The sequence below is a fragment of the Salarias fasciatus genome, chromosome 1 (assembly GCF_902148845.1).
Source record: "Salarias fasciatus chromosome 1, fSalaFa1.1, whole genome shotgun sequence".
In the NCBI taxonomy this organism is placed as follows: Eukaryota; Metazoa; Chordata; class Actinopteri; order Blenniiformes; family Blenniidae; genus Salarias; species Salarias fasciatus.
The window spans coordinates 22,514,807-22,532,175 of NC_043745.1; the positions used below are offsets into that span (position 1 = coordinate 22,514,807).

The window sequence follows — 17,369 nt, forward strand, 5'->3', positions numbered from 1 at the left end:
CCATTACATTCATGGAAGACTTCTGAATCTGATTGTGAACAAATCTTTTTCAATGTCACCTCTGGGTCCTCGAGGAATGACATTTTCTCAACCATGCGCACTCCATAAGAACTGCTGGTTCACTGTCATGGCTGCTGTGCAGCTGGTCTCCATAGCAACAGACACACCTGTTGTGCTGCTGCTGCTTGATGAGTCTGGACTTTTCCATTCAGACTGGAGCTCCATTGATCCTCTGTTACTCTGACACTGACTCTGCTGTTTCTTCAACTTTCTTAAAGGTTTTCCAACTTTTTGCAACGTTTTCAAACTTTTTCAACCTTTTCCAACTTTTTGCAACGTTTTCAAACTTTTTCAACTTTTTTCAACTTTTTGCAGCGTTTTTCAACTTTTTCAACGATTTTCAACTTTTTGTAGTGTTTTCAAACTTTTTCAACAATTTTCAACTTTTTGCAGCGTTTTCAAACTTTTTCAACGATTTTCAAGTTTTTGCAGCGTTTTCAAACTTTTTCAACTTTTTTCAAGTTTTTGCAGCGTTTTTCAACTTTTTCAACTTTTCTCAACCTTTTTCAACTTTTTGCAGCATTTTTCAATGATTTTCAACTTTTTGCAGCGTTTTCAAACTTTTTCAACTTTTTTCAAGTTTTTGCAGCGTTTTTCAACTTTTTCAACGATTTTCAACTTTTTGCAGCGTTTTCAAACTTTTTCAACTTTTTTCAAGTTTTTGCAGCGTTTTTCAACTTTTTCAACGATTTTCAACTTTTTGCAGCGTTTTCAAACTTTTCCAACTTTTTTCAAGTTTTTGCAGCGTTTTTCAACTTTTTCAACGATTTTCAACTTTTTGCAGCGTTTTCAAACTTTTTCAACTTTCTTCAAGTTTTTGCAGCGTTTTTCAACTTTTTCAACGATTTTCAACTTTATGCAGTGTTTTCAAACTTTTTCAACTTTTTTCAAGTTTTTGCAGCGTTTTTCAACTTTTTCAACGATTTTCAACTTTTTGCAGCGTTTTCAACCTTTCTCAACTTTTCTCAACTTTTTACAGTGTTTTTCAACTTTTTGAAGTGTTTTCAACCTTTTTCAACTTTTTAGAGTGTTTCCAACCTTTTTTAAAACTTTTTCAACTTTTTGCAGTATTTTAAAACTTTTTCAACCTTTTTCAACTTTTTGCAGTCTTTTCAACCTTTTTCAACTTTTTGCAGCGTTTTCACCTTTTTCAAGGTTTTTTTTTTAACTTTTTGCAGTGTTTTCAACGGTTTTCAACCTTTATCAACCTTTTTCAACTCTTTGCAGTGTTTTCAAGCTTTGTCAAAATTTTTCAACTTCCTTTTCAACCGTTCTTCTTGAACTTCTTCTGCATTACAGTTTAGCATTTTCAGCTCAGCATTCACACTTGCAGTTTCTTCAGGAACTGCAAATTTTTCTAGTTATTCTGACTTCTTCCGCCGTTTTTCGACACGCTTCTCCTCCTTCAAATCTTGTCCGATTTGAACCATTCAGATATCAAATTGTGCAGCTTTTTAAGGACATTCTGGCAATGTTCTAACTTTTTAATATCTTTTAAACTTTTTGAAATATTTCAACTTTTGTGCAACTTTCTGCCCCATGTTAACGGATGGAGATTTTTTCAAACTTTGGAACCTTATAACTCCTTCAAATCTTAACCGATTTTAACTATTCAACTTTTAAAATATTCAACTTTTTAAACCCTTTCTTCAACCTTTTTAAACTTTTTCAACTTTGTTCAACTTTTTGAAATATTTCAACTTTTAAAAATTATTTTTAACATTGAAGTCAATGGGAAAACCCTGCAACTGACCTTTCAACTCCTTCAACTTTGACCCCTTACAACTTTGTCATACTTTGACGTAGACACGTCATTTTACTTGCAAAATGTAGGCATTTTTGTCCTCTATTCAGGTGTGTTATATGATGTCCAGATCTTTTACCAAATTTAAACTGTGAGCCTTCAAGTACGGAGAGCATTTCAGCCGTTTTTGGAGTTTACAATGGGTGTGTATTGGAAAAGCTAGAGTGGGAGAAAGGAATTTAGAGTGCAGGAGGCTCTGAATTTAAACCAAAAAAATTATTCTTTTCTCGTCCCCCTGGCCACATTTCTGGCTCAATCTACACAATTACCTCTCTAAACGTAGCCATTTTTGTTGTGACCCGTACAATTGAATCATTTTGTCTCTATCTCAAACGGTTCTCTCTTCAGCTGCATTTCTGTGAGGAGAGCGCAGGATTTTCTCCCATCCGCTCCAATGCATTTTGGAGAGAGATTTTCTCACTCAAATCCAAAACTTCACTCATGTTCGTACCATCGCGGTGGCTGAATGGATGATCCTACAGACATGATTCCTGCACCATTATATTCATGAAAGACTTCTGAATCTGATTGTGAACAAATCATTTTCAATGTCACCTCTGGGTCCTCGAGGAATGACATTTTCTCAACCATGCGCACTCCATAAGAACTGCTGGTTCACTGTCATGGCTGCTGTGCAGCTGGTCTCCATAGCAACAGACACACCTGTTGTGCTGCTGCTGCTTGATGAGTCTGGACTTTTCCATTCAGACTGGAGCTCTATTGATCCTCTGTTACTCTGACACTGACTCTGCTGTTTCTTCAACTTTCTTAAAGTTTTTCCAACTTTTTGCAACGTTTTCAAACTTTTTCAACCTTTTTCAACTTTTTGCAGCATTTTTCAACGATTTTCAACTTTTTGCAGCGTTTTCAAACTTTTTCAACTTTTTTCAAGTTTTTGCAGCGTTTTTCAACTTTTTCAACGATTTTCAACTTTTTGCAGCGTTTTCAAACTTTTTCAACTTTTTTCAAGTTTTTGCAGCGTTTTTCAACTTTTTCAACGATTTTCAACTTTTTGCAGCGTTTTCAAACTTTTTCAACTTTCTTCAAGTTTTTGCAGCGTTTTTGAACTTTTTCAACGATTTTCAACTTTTTGCAGCGTTTTCAACCTTTCTCAACTTTTCTCAACTTTTTACAGTGTTTTCCAACTTTTTCAAACTATTTCAACTTTTTGAAGTGTTTTCAACCTTTTTCAACCTTTTTCAACTTTTTAGAGTGTTTTCAACCTTTTTTAAAACTTTTTCAACTTTTTGCAGTATTTTAAAACTTTTTCAACCTTTTTCAACTTTTTGCAGTCTTTTCAACCTTTTTCAACTTTCTGCAGCGTTTTCACCTTTTTCAAGGTTTTTCAACTTTTTGCAGTGTTTTCAAAGGTTTTCAACCTTTATCAACCTTTTTCAAGTCTTTGCAGTATTTTCAAGCTTTGTCAAAATTTTTCAACTTCCTTTTCAACCTTTCTTCTTGAACTTCTTCTGCATTACAGTTTAGCATTTTCAGCTCAGCATTCACACTTGCAGTTTCTTCAGGAACTGCAAATTTTTCTAGTTTTAGATTGAAGTGGCTTCGCCTCACTTACATGTATTTGCCAGATGCTCTGTTACTTTTCCCAGTTACTTTGTGATTGCATCCTTCATGTCTTTGCTTCTGTATAATCTTTTTTTTTCTGCCCAGTGTGGGGAATTTTGTGTTCGTTATTGTACAATATATTTTGTGTTGCTTTTCCTGTACCTCGAATAAATGTATTCATTCATTCATTCATTCATGTCCATAAAACAAATTATTAAAGAAACAAGAGCATGAAACAAAACTGTGAGTGTGTGGACTACAAAACCAAAACAAGGAGTCAGCAAAGCTGGAACACTTGAGAGATGAGAGGCTTCTAGTGTTGAAAGGTAGCTATAGGTTTGTAGAAAATAACACAAGATTGCAAATCACGAGGCAAGAAAACGAACTCACCATTCTGCATGTTGAAGATGAACAGGCCTGGCTGCTGAGGCTGGCCGGGCTGACTGATCCTTCCACTCATAGCTGTTTGAAACAAAGTCCCTGGCTGTTGAACCGGAGAGGAGGTGGTCGTCTGGAGGTTGGCCACTCCGTTTTGTGGTGCGTACAAGCCAGACTGGGACAGCTCCTGAGGCGACAGTCCCCCCTGCAGCGAGCCCATGCTGGACTGGGGCATGAAGAGGCCGACAGGCTGCTCCGGCCGGCTGCCGCCACCGCCGCTGCTGCCCAGCTGCATGGGCTGCTGCTCCTGAAACATGGCTTGCTGCCGCGGATCGGTGGGGTTCCCCAAGGCCATGGGCTCAGAGCGATCCTGCTGGTTAACGTTCACCATGCTGGGCTGGGAAAAAAGCAGCGAAGGGTTTTGGGGCTCCTGAGAAACCAGACTGGTGCTGGTCGGAGGGGGCATCTGTCCCTGGCTGCTGAACAGGAGGCTGGAGGCCTGGTCTGAGGCGGGCACGGCACTGCTGCAAAAGAGCAGACCAGCCTGCTGTTGCTGCTGCTGTCCTGGAGAGAGCGCATTCGCCGATGGATGTGAGGGGATGGTCTGAAACAGGGCAGCGGGCTGAGCTGGCTGTGTGTGAGGCTGTGGCTGGGAAGGCTGCTGCTGCTGCTCCATGGGGCTTCTCTGCTGCTGGATGGGGGAGATCTGGCCCTGGGCCTGAAATACTGCTTGTGGCTCAGGAGAGGAGGACTGCAGGGCATTCAGGTAGGCCATCTGCTGCTGTTGCTGCTGCTGCTGCTGCTGCTGAGCAGTGCCTGTTGAAAGCTGGCAGGACAGGGGGGCCTGGGGGAGGAACAGTCCAGGAGTTGAAGGCTGCTGCTCTGGAGACTGCAGGACTGTCATGGTGGTTTGAAAGAGACCAGCTTGGACCTGCTCCTGGGAGGCTTTCTGAAACAGGGCCACCTGTGGATCCTGCGGTTCAGGATTGCGGAATATGGGTGGTGACGGGTGGGAGGGTGTCTGTTGGAGGAAGTTGGTCTGAATGGAAAGGTCATTTGCCTGTTGAAAAAGAGCTGCTTGCTGCTGCTGTTGTTGTTGTTGTTGTTGCTGTTGGGGCTGCTGGAAAAGAGAACTCTGGTTTGGAACAACCCCCTGCGACGAGCCCTGATGCTCTGCAGTTTTTCCTGGAGAAGCATCTGGGAACATGCCACACTGCATCTGAATCTGGGACTGGAACAGTTGCCGCTGCAAATTCTCCAAAGCCTGCTGCTGCTGGATTTGCTGCTGTTGTTGCTGTTGAATTTGTTGCTGCTGTTGAATTTGCTGCTGCTGTTGAATTTGCTGCTGCTGTTGTTGAATTTGCTGCTGCTGTTGAATTTGTTGTTGTTGAATTTGCTGCTGCTGCTGCTGTTGGATTTGCTGTTTTTGGATCTGTTGTTGATGCTGAATGTGTTGCTGCTGCTGCTGTTTGGCGATGGAGCTGTCAGACTGAAGTGGCAGGTTGCAGAACGCTTCAGCTTTCAGTTGTCTCACTGCTTCCTCGAGCTGTGCGACTTCATCTGGAGGAAACAGTTGCAGCTGCTGCTGTTGGGTTGCAGGTTCCCCGCAGAGCCTGACAGCCCCAGAACCGCTGCCTGTCCTCTCCTGCCGGATGCCATCTCTGGACTCAAGAAGGAACTGCTGGGAACCTTGCTGGAGGAGGGAGTCCGCCTGCACAGGAAACGAGCTGCTAGCAGCAATATCCTGCTTCTGGATGGTGCTTAAAGGCTCAGCGTTAGGGAAAACTGGAGCTGGGCCTTTGTCTGGATTGCCCGCAGACGGAGACAGGTTGTTGGGAAAAGCTCTGCTTTTATTTAGATGTCCCGTTGTCATATCCAAGGTCTGCTGGGCCGGACAAAGGTCTCCAGACTGCTGGGGACAAACAAAACAGATAAAGTGAGATGAGTTACTTTAACTCAATCAGGTACGATTTCAGCTCTCCTGTTTTCCAACTTGCATTTATGAGCAAACTCTTCTCTGCAGGGCATTAAAGTAAAAAGAGAATTCAATCAAATATTTAAAGACCTAACAGAGAGACACTGAATAAACTTGTAGGTCACCACATCACCTTAAATACTCCAGAGGATTGGAGGTTGCTTGTCACTTCCATCGGAGTAACATCCTCTCTCTTTACTAGAGGCAACATTGAAGGCATCAATCCACTATCTCGACCTGTAGAGGAAACAATTACATGAAGGACGTCTTTCTGCAGTTCTGACTCTATGAAGCATGCAAAACTGTTGCTCTGTCAGAGAGTCTGGCTTAATCATTTTTTTCTCTCTTGAAAAGTATAAAAGTATCACAATAATGAATGAATACAATAGTGAAATTCAAACTTAATTAACCTTTAATTTGCTCCTCGAAAGAACAATTCTTCACTGGAGAGGGAATCTCTTCCTTCACAGAAACATCTGGTTTGACTGCAAGAATGTTGGCAGACAGGAAAATAAATTCAACTACGAGACACTTTCTTTAGTCAGTCAGTAAATATAACAAACATTCTGAAAAAAAAATCTAAAGGTGATTCACTACTTAACAAGAACCTTGGAATGAGCAGATAAGCTGAAACGAACCTGGCTCTGGAGTGTAGGTGAAGGGCTGAACATCATGAGATCTCCCAGCGTTTGTCACCACGTAGATTCCCACACACACAGGGGAAGTGATGGCTTGGTTCTGGTATGGCGGTACCTTCACTATTAAATGATTCTTGAGAATAATAAAAAGCAATGTCATCTCAGTGAGCAACGAGCACAATGAATTACACTTCATGAATCAGAGGAAATCCAAAAGTCACCGCATTAAATCAGTGATTAAAAATAGAACAAGTCATGTAATTCTCTGGGCTAGAGATATGAGTGAACTACAGTTTACAACAGAAATAAAGGGAATGCTTACATAAGGAGATTATTTTTAACTTGGTAAATCATTTACTTTAAATTTACGGTTGGAAAGAATGTTTTGACAGGTAACGAACTAATCATTAGTCTAAAATCCACAACTTTTAGAATTAATTGACAGTAATGGTAACAGGTGTAGTTTGTGATCAGCAAAAAAACATCAAAGTGTAATCATGTCCACCACATGACAGTTCAGGCTACCAGAAGCAGGTGGCGATAAAGCTTTGAAAAAAGCAGTTTTGCTTCAGCATTGAGGACTAAAGACCCAAAGGCAGTCTGACCAATTTGGGTTTCAAGACACTCTGAAAATGACTCTTTTGGGCCCAAAACTAATGACTGTAAAGATTAAAAGGAAACTCAAGATTACAATCAAAACTAAAAAGAAGGGTCTTTCTAGCTGCAACGTTGTCAGTCCGGGTACTTCTGACCATTTCAGTAACAAGGGCAAAGGTTTAACAGTCCTGTTGAGACGCCCTCCGCCGAGCCTCTGAGACTGTGTAATTAGGTCACCACACAATAAGACTACTCAAACCTTTGAACCAGCATCCATTTAAGATGATTACATCTAAAGCCTCATACAAATCTGAAATGGCCTTGTCTATCTAATCAGCTCATTAGTAGATATTACCAACAATAATAGGGCACAAAAAAAAGAGAGCGAGAGACAGAGAGAGAGAGAGAGAGGTTTTACCTGGTGAAACAGCTCCATGTCGATTTCAGCCTCTGCTTTCCATGATTTCTCATCTGGAAGAAAGAGAGGATGCAGCAAGTTGAACAGGGAGAAAATTAACTTGAAATGTGCGAATATAGTTCACTGGGCTCATTTAATACCAGAAACGTTCTCCTGAAACATGACTTTGGTATCTTTGAGAAAGTTTTTGCCGATGATGAAGAGTTCTTCTCCGCCCCTCACTGAACAGCTGTGAAGGGACTTCTTCAGTATTTCTGGAACTCCAGCAGGCTGAGCTGTGAACAGAGCACAACAATAATGAGGCACTTTAATGGGGTATGACAGCAAAGGACAGGAAAAACAATGTAACAAGAAGAGGCAATGCATTTGAAAGTTAAAAAAAATAATAATTCTCCACAAAGAAGGAAGCTGGTGATGACTGTTTTAGTAAGATTACTGAATCATAATATGTGAAAGCTAGGCTACAGGGACCAAAAACATGCTGTCCAAACAATGATCCGTATTGTCGTGTCTGGTCTACAAGTTCAGAAAATGCTCTTGAATGTATGATAAAAGTAAAAATGTAACCACAGATGATCATGCTTCAAAAACCTTGACCATTAATTAAAAAAAATATCTTCTACGCAGGTGTTGAAACATCTGATTAGATTAGAACAATTAAATGTGTCTGATTTGGTAGTTATTCAATATCAAGTTCAATCATCTTATATAAAGTTTAAGTTACTTTTTTTCCCATTGTTTATGATGTGGAGGGTTCTATTTGAGCATCACACTTCAGACATGGTAAATACTGGATCAACATTTTAATATGAGGACAAGAAAGTTGTTCCGTCAAAAAAAAGAGCTTATATCCTGTAGAATGTTATTATGAATGATTTTAATAAACAGGCACTTTCTCTAAGAACTCAAAAAAAAAAAACCAATCTTAAACCCTGAGACATTTCTAAGTGGATCTGTTGAACACTGGACAGAGAAGTTGTGTTTAATACCATACTGGTGGAGGCTCAAAGGGGCTGAAAGGTTTTTGAGCACAGGGTGGGAGAAACAGGTATCCTTTTTGTTTATTGGGGATACAAGCAGGGAATAAATGTCCAACTTCAGTGTCGGACATGCAACTTTTAAGGGGTGGTTTCTGAGTGGCAAAAGATCCAAACCATTTCTATGCAGGCCGCAGAATAGAGACACATGCTTAAACTTCCCAAATGGTGCCACCAAGTTAGATTTAAACACGCTAACAATCGGTTCTTTCTGTGAAAACACCACATCTGATGAGCAGCCGTATCAATAGGACTGGCCAGAGCCATCCATCCATCCATCCATCCATCCATCCATCCATCCATCTCTAAACCACTTTATCCAACTCAGGGTCACAGTGTGCTGGAGTGGATCCCAGCTGACTATTTGTACAGGCAGGAATGTGGTGGACAGGCTATCAGTCCATCACAGGACAGAGAGAGAGAGGCAGTCACACACCATCACATCGACAGGCCATTCAGAGTCACCAGCTGACCTCCGCCGCACGTCTTTAACAGTGGGAGGAAAAAACACAACACGTTTAACTGCTGTGGTTGTAACAATCACAATTTTTCACCGCCTTCCTCTCCCTCCAACACACAATTTCACATGCAAACGTAGGCACCCAGGTACACACACACACACAAACGTACACAAGCCAAGAGAGATTACTTTTTTTGTTTCAGATTTTGTGGAAAGATATTTCCCTGGATTGCAAGCAGGCTCTGTGTAAACAATGGAAGTCCACACACCTCTATTGTTTTGTCCTTTCCCCCTTTTTTTTCCTCCTAAATCCACTTACACAGATATTTCTCCGCCTTAAGCGTCTTTCCTGTTTATGAAACCAACCACGCCCTCCTGTTGTAGGCATTATTAGATGACTGAATCTGACAGGATCTTTACACATTGTGTTTAAATGTCTCATGTCAAAAGGCCTTCTGACCTCAAGCTAAATTTAACATAAGACGCAGGAATTTGCTCACTGAGGAGAAAAAAGCTCAGTTTACAGTGTAATTATTAACCAAGTAGGTTGCAGGTCAGCTTGTCCTTGTCTTGTTTCCTTTAACAAACCTGCTAAATTGTAGTGTTACTGGTTTAACTAAGATAATAATAGGTTGCACATAAAGGAGCACTCTAAAGATTGCTGCATTATCTATAGTTTTATTTTTATTTTTTTTAACAGGTGTTGTGTTGTGGCTCAGAGGCAAACACAAATCTGACTTACTGCACAGGATCGAAGACGAGGGAGTTTGTAGAATGAGCACTGATCCATCTGGACGAGGGATATTGACCCGAAACACCAGCCGAGCGCGGGTGCTCTTCTTCTTTGACCCCGCCACGCCAATACGAGCCTCGACGTCAGCATTACGAAGCTTCAATATCCCGACACAGTCCACCCTGCAAAGAAAAGCAGTACTTGCAACTTAGTATTTAACAGTCTTATCAATTGACTTTACAGTTAACATACATCAGAAATTCACTTCATTAAGCAGCTATGAATCATCTGCGACACACATCTTAGCACCTGAAATCAACACCTTCAGACTTTGTTGGAGTTAACATCACAAAAACTAAAAAAGGAGTTTTCAGTGTGAGGGGAAAAATACGCACGCGAGGGTCATGTTGGTGCTGGGATCGAGGGGCACCTCAATGACAGTCGTGCCATCGATGTCAACCTCCTTGCAGGCCGTGGTGTTGCGTCCAGTTACCCTGCAGGCTTGGTAAAATCCATGAGGCTTCACACGTCCCGCGTCATTGCCGACAAACACCTGCAGCACTGCTGGCTCGCTCACACCCTCCAGCTGCATGATGGGAAAACACAACCGGATGGTTCAGATCGCTTCATCTTTCTTCATCAACACAAAAACTTACAATCACATGGAAACTTCAGTGATTCTAATGAGGCTGTTTATCTAAATACTGATAAATGGGTGACTGGTGAAGGTGGTGGCATTACAATCACTTTATATATTTTTATTCCCATTAACTGTTTTATAAGAATAAAAATAAAGAGGAACTGTGGAGCAGTATGCCTCCAAGCATTATTTCTCTTCTCTTTCCCTTCTTGCTTTAAATACACCAACTAATAGTAATTACCTCACCTATTCAGGTGAGTCCTTGTTTCAAAACACTTCCTCAATGCTGCTGTCTTTTGCAGAGTGACGAGTCGGGCTTTCAAAAGTCGGCCTGTACTTGTTATGCTCTGCTTTTGATTGTTTGATTTCTAATTTGTACATGTTCTCTTCTGAAAGGACCTGTCAACTGGCAATTAATCCATAAGAAACCATCCTGTTCATGTCCTATTGAGTGATGATATGAATGACAAACTTTAAAATTCATGATGAGAATTTGTAAACTCTGGCAATCCTGTTTGCGCAACCTCTTCACACATTATGACACCGAATGACCTTCACTGCTTCACCGCTTTAGTATTATTTATTTGTTTTTCCGTTCACTGATCGTATGGCTCTGTGTAAATATTAAGAGCATAGATGTGTATTTAAAAGCCTTCGGAAACAACTTAATCATTTACTTAACCTCAGTCAAAGGCAAACAACTGCAGGAATGCTCACCACGGAAACTGTGTCATGGGATTATCTTTACCTTAACGGTGGGGAAGCCCTGCTGAGTGCGGTCCTTCACTGATCCTCTGCTGCCCTCAGTCAGGTAACGGGCTCTGTGCTGAGTCTCAGGCTGGACTAAGATCTTCAGCTCCTTTCCTTCACTCTTTTGTGGGAATTGCATCGACAGAGTTCCCCCTTTGTGATTTGTTGTTTGAGGATCATCCAAGCTGCAAAAAGACAACAGAAAATCACCTTTAATACTTCAGATTTCTTCTTTAATGCTGTGGAGAATTAATATTGTATGTTCATAACTTTAGTTGTTAATATAGTGTTTTACAGTTTGTTTGCATCTGTTTTACCTACAAAACTCTACCAGTGAAATTCAAGATAGAGCAGCACTCTCATCAATACTAAATGTCTGCATGCATCGAGCTGAGGCTCACTGCAGTGAATTAGTATCCACAACAGGAAAAATACTTCCAAGTTGCCATGGTGCTCTGAGCAATGCCGAGTTTAGGGGCCCTCCATCAACCGGGCATATTCTATACCCAGCTCTTAAAACGTTCAGCGATATCTGTTTATTTAATCTGCTCCGCTTATCCTCGGTCTTTGAGAGAGGCTCTGTGATTCACTGTGGCTGACCATTGTTTGTACTTCAGTATCCTGCCCCTCCCACACCTCTGATCTAGCCGCCTGCTCTCCGTCAGTCGTAGCGTGGTGGGAAATTTAGAGCCTGCTCCGTTTGTTGAAGATTTCCATCTGTTGGTGGGTGTCAGGGTGTGTAGTGTCCTGATAGTATCTAATCTGACCGTAAGCGTGAGTGCTGACAGAGATTATTATTAGAGGGCCTTTAAAAGAACGGCAAGACCAGGCTAAGTGCCCACTTGAAGGGTGAGGCAAATTAAAAATAATAATTATAAATGAAAGTAATGTGAGCATGTTGTGGCCATTTGGAAGTGGGTACGAACCTTCCCTTTGCTCCAGTTTTGCTGTCAGGCCCCAGCTGGGACAGCACAAAGTGCGGCCCTTTTGCACTGTCTGCGTCAAACACATCCATGCTGGCCTCTGCGGCCCGCACAGTCTTAGGACCCGGCCTTTGGCGAGGGGTACGCTTGCGGGACTTTCGCGGCACCTCTGTGTTGTCATTGTAGGAGACGCTGCTCATGAGGCTGAAGTTGGACAGAGAGTCGTCCATCCAGATGCTGTTACTCTGCTCCGAGTCCACGGACGCCTCATCCTGGCAGGACATGCGACTGTCGTCAAACAGGTCTTGCGGAGGCGGAGAGATGTTCAGTATGGTGCGCCGCTTAGACGGCGTCATCTGGTGGTGCGGTTGGGGCTCCTGGGGGGTGACGCCTCGCCCGCCTCCCAGCTCGCTGCTGCCCCTGCTGTTTCCACCACTGCTGCTGCCATTCCCACTCTCCCCTCCCATTCCGATGACCTCTGGCACCACTCTGCTGCTCCTGGGGTCCTCCGGGTCCACATTGCTGCTGTGAACCGGGTTCTGGTCACCGACTACAGCACTGGAATGCGCCGTGGAGCTGGAAGAGGTGGAAAAAGCACTGCGGGGGCCTTCCACGGTCAGAGAGGAGGACATGGCATCTACGTGGCAAATAATTAGACAGTAAATAAAGGTTTCTCGGCCAGTGTTGGCTAGCAGTCCCTTTTAAGCAGCAAATTTTGTCCGTGATTTTTATTTTATTCTTTTAGTTTTTTTTTTTTGCATTTCTCTTTATTTATCCAAATAAAAATTTCCCCCTTTTCTGTGGTTCTTAAATGTGTGTATGTATGATGCAGATGTTATCTGTACATGTGAAGTAGAGTGGAAGAGATTGGACTCAAAACGAGGTGAGCAGTCCAACTTATGTTTGTTTTTAAGTCGTTTGGAAAAAAAAAAAAACCCAAAAGAAAAAACATCCAAATAGAATAAATTAGCATTATCGCTAGCAATTTTGCTTATTTTCAATAATTTCCAAAATGAGGGTATGGAGAGGGAAGTATAAAACAGTAATATGTGCAATAAGGAGGCATGCCAATTATTGGAGCTTTTTAATTTTTTTTTTTTTTTTTTTTCTATTCTGTTTTTGCGTCAAAAGCTCATTTTTGGGACTGAACGTAGCCACAGAGACAAAATAAACAAGCTTCTGACCTATGAAGCAGAGAACTGCAGACCATTTTATATGCAGACACTCCCTGCTTCAGAGGGAACTTCCTGGAATATAAAAATGAGACAGCGAATGAGCAATAAAAGCTGAACAGCAAAAAAATTTATTCAGATTTGAAAAATCAAGACATAAGTTCTTTTGTTTGCCAAAAATCCAAAAAAAAAAAAGTTGCTCCAGCATGCTGAAATACACTGTGACTTCATAAGCATTCAAATAGTTACAATGAACTAGATGAAGAGTGGGGAAAAGTGTGGTTAAGTTGCAGATTGTAGAGAAGAAGTTAGACTGCTGCTGACGTTGTTTGGCGAATCATTAGTTTGCAAAACATACAGTTGAAAAGAAAAAAGATGCACATAAACACATTGAAAGGAGTTTCGTCTTGGGCGAGTTTCAAAAACACAAAAACATCCATCGTCAGAAAACAATAAAAACATATCATCAACCCAATTCTGCAGAAACACTGAAAGATGTGCATACTCATCCTGATTTATCTTTTTGTTAGTGCGTGTGAAAAAAAAAGCAGTAAATGAAGACATAAAAATTTAGTCTAGCTCATTTGTGATTTGTCAGCTCTGCATGCAACAGAACTGACAACAAAGTAAAATCTACAAAGAAGTCCTCATCAGACTGGTCGAGATTACTTTTGATATGTGTAAATCATCAAACATGTAATATTTTCAAGCTCAAGTTGTAAAATTTTTAATTTTACAGTACGAAGAGGTCCTTATTGCCACATTCTGGACTAATTCTCGTTCTCTTTCAGCCAAGCTGAAAATCACGACAGGCAGCCTCAAGCATTTGTAATTTCACACTAGCCTCATTTACTGGACAGCTGCTGCAATTCCTGGAATGTAGCAGAATTATTTTTGATTATTTTTTGAGTAATTTCTACACTCTTAGCACTATACGCATATTTAATTAGTCTTAAAAAAAACATTTGATGGGAAGAACTAAGTATATATTTTGAGCTGTATTGCTGATTTATGTGCAAAAAATCTTGAAGGATAAAACAGAAAAGCCTTGAAATACTTAATTTTATGCATAATAAATGTAAAATATAGAGAGGTTTCATAGTTTCAAATAAATTACAGGGAAAAAAAATAACTAGTGGTGTGTTTTCTTTGTGCTATTCCTGTGAGAATGAACAATTCAAAAAACTGTCATTTTTTTTTCAGTGACCCACAGTTGGACCACCTCTGCATTTATGTCAGCATAAAACCAGACAACAAATCGTTGATTTTAGTTTGATAATCTGCTAAAACAAAACATAAAATCACCACCACACAAGAAAAAAAAAAACACCCTGTGGATCATCAAAAATGAAACATCCACACAATGAAAAGATCAATGCTGAAATCTAATAAGAGATAACTGTGTGGATGACTGTGTGACAGCTAACATTTACAATGGACTGGTGAGAACTTACACTGTGTTGTAATCAGTTATGAATTTTAGATCTGATTCCAACTTGTAATTGTGAAATATGCAATATTCAAATATGCAAAGGCTGTTCTGAGTATGCAAAACAGTCTTTACAAAAGGTACACACTGCAATGCGTTTATTAGCCTGCAGGCCGAAAAATGTGAGCATCTTTAAATGCTGACTGAATGTGATGTTGCGTTTAAGTTTCAAACAATGATTCAGAAAATCAGTAAATAGTAAATTAAAGAATTAGATATAATCAGCAAGCAAGTATAGCTGATTTTAAATCCTTCTCAGTGTGTTTTCCCATATGTGTCAAATAACCAAGCAGCAGGTTGTTTGACTGTCTCTCCTGTAATATGCAAATGTTCGTTTGCCTGAAGTTGTGAGCTGTAACATGCATGGTGTTGTTTGAAGTGAGGCATGATCAGTCTGCGGGGCAGAAGAAGAGGAGCAGGATCCTACCTGATGCTAGAGAAGCTGAAGGGAGAGGCCCTGCCTCTCCGCCGCTTGTTTGACTCATGACTTTCTGTTTGTGGTGAGTGGAGGAAGGCAACTGGAAGTCTCTGGGAAGAAGGTCATACACCGACTCTGTCGCCAATGGTGGAGGAGAGGCAATAAAAACAATAATTAGATGACATATTATTAACAGGAGGGGGAACAGCTTATGTGAGTATTACAAGAGTCCTGTGTTTGGCTGATAAGAAACGGATAGAGAGAAAACATTAAAATCAAATGAAAATATAATGCTTTACAGCAAATTCACTGACTTTTATAAAGCTATTTTTACTGCTTTATAAGTCTCAAAACATCAGTCACAATCTCACACACACACACACACACACACACACACACACACACACACACACACACACACACACACACAATGGCGGTAGCAGTCAATCAAGGTGTTCACAGACCTCGGACTCTTGCTCAAGGACATTCCACGATGGGTGATTGGATGCCAATTGCATGATTGGATGACAACACACCCTATCAACCAAGCTTCAGCTATCCATATCATATTATTGTCAGAGTATACCGGGACGCAGGGTTGCAGCTACTTTTGCTAAATGATAAGGCAAAGCTCACTTTGCCAAAAACGGTAAAAAAACAAGCTGAGTCTTCAGTTTCTTTCTACCACGACACGCATATAAAATTATAGAAATTAATCATCCATAAAAAAAGGAGAAAAAAAAACTCAGCGCAAATTCTGTTTAAAATACCAAAAATAAATAAACATTTGATAATTGCACAAGATTTTTCTGTGATTCAATTCATGTTGACTGAATAATCATAACTGAGATTGTCAGGTCAACTGGACTTGGCCAGTGTCTCATCATTTGGTTGGCCGCGTCTAGCAGCACAAACTGATAAAGTCATTTGATAAAGGGAACAATGATCTTCTAGGACATTTCACCAAGTCCATGATTTAATTTGTATTGAGATGCAACAAGCAAAGAAATTAAACTGATTTAAAAAGCACCATGCTTGGTCAGGCACTTTAGAATAGTCCAGGGTTTACAATAGTCAGTAGTACTGATGCAAGCTAAGTTGTTTGTCACATGTCAATAAAACCCTAGAGTAAAATTAAAAGGACTGTTTTCTGTCTGCATTAAGCAAGGGTGGCTCAACACATATTTGAGAGATTTCTTCCAGATAGTTTCGGCATATAATCCATGCTTAATCCAGGCTAACTCAAGATATATTATGAGTATTGTATACAGTTTAGAACACAACATTTGACCTTTTGCCTTGGCCAGACACAGGGCTCTAAAGCAGGGGGGTCAAACACATTTTAGGTCAGGGGCCACACAGCCCAAGACCGTATCAGTAAAATACTGCCGGTTTTAGGTTTAAACTTTAAAGTTCTTCTGTGTTGTATACACATTGAAAATACCTATATTTTCATAAAACCCATCAATTATTATTGAAAATCATGACATTCTGACATTCTCAACATAAAGCCAATTTTAATGATACCTTTTGGTGCAAAATACAGTGAAATGTTGAAAAAAACAAACTTCCCTGTGGCTGTTGCATGATATGTGTTTTTACAAGCTCACCCTGTCAGCATGGCTTTGAAGCTAATGCTAGTTTTGTAGCAACAAGTTGGCTAGCTTTCTTGAAGCATCGTTGATATCTCAGGTCTACTTCCAATTTGCTTGATGGTTTGGTGGGCCGAACTGGAGCCTCTTGCTCTATAAAATTTCACAAACGTTCAGCCGCTAGTGCAAACTGACACCATCTAACAGCGTTGTTCTTTTCACTGACTTAAAACTGTTCCTCATTTACTGTGAAGGGCACCAAACCAGATGAAAACCTGCATCTGGTAAATCTGATGAGACAATTGAAGACAAAGCAAGTGCTTTTTTTTTTTAACCAAATTATCACTGGATCTCATTGCAGACAGACTGCAGAAACTCACGGAGCCTGTTTCTCTCCATTTTGTGCTTCCCTCGGGGCCAGCAGGACATGGGGATGGGAGAAAGCCTTAGGTCAACAGCACAGCAACACTTTACTAGCAGCCTGATTCATCGGCCAAATATTATGGTATGAACTTAGAGCGCCCATTACAGTCGCCTGACTCTCTCCTCTGCCAACTGCCAGCTTTAATTACTTGCAGATGAGTCCCGGGGTTTGGTGTGTATATCAGATACTTAACCCTCCCATTGTTACCACTCGCTGTGTACAATAGACAAACCTGGGCCATACTGAAACTAACCCATGCCTCTTCATTCCCAAAGCCCTCCAGTCTCTTACGGCTCGG

General features: G+C 40.8%; 1 protein-coding gene across 2 annotated transcripts in view; it reads right to left on the reverse strand.

Moving 5' to 3' along the window:
* nfat5b (nuclear factor of activated T cells 5b) overlaps positions 1-17,369 on the reverse strand; it is a 51,771-nt gene that overhangs the window by 17,765 nt on the left and 16,637 nt on the right. Inside the window, exons 1-12 of one of the 2 annotated variants that reach the window (XM_030089089.1) lie at positions 15,065-15,166; positions 13,161-13,223; positions 11,980-12,613; positions 11,052-11,238; positions 10,059-10,249; positions 9,673-9,845; positions 7,574-7,708; positions 7,434-7,486; positions 6,419-6,551; positions 6,191-6,265; positions 5,914-6,017; positions 3,818-5,714 (exon numbers count right to left, since the gene is read on the reverse strand). In XM_030089089.1, the coding sequence (XP_029944949.1) occupies positions 3,818-5,714; positions 5,914-6,017; positions 6,191-6,265; positions 6,419-6,551; positions 7,434-7,486; positions 7,574-7,708; positions 9,673-9,845; positions 10,059-10,249; positions 11,052-11,238; positions 11,980-12,608 (3,577 nt within the window). In that variant the 5' untranslated portion in view covers positions 12,609-12,613; positions 13,161-13,223; positions 15,065-15,166. Of the gene's footprint in view, positions 1-3,817; positions 5,715-5,913; positions 6,018-6,190; positions 6,266-6,418; positions 6,552-7,433; positions 7,487-7,573; positions 7,709-9,672; positions 9,846-10,058; positions 10,250-11,051; positions 11,239-11,979; positions 12,614-13,160; positions 13,224-15,064; positions 15,191-17,369 lie in introns of those variants that run through there. The other variant, XM_030089082.1, reaches the window with a different exon arrangement.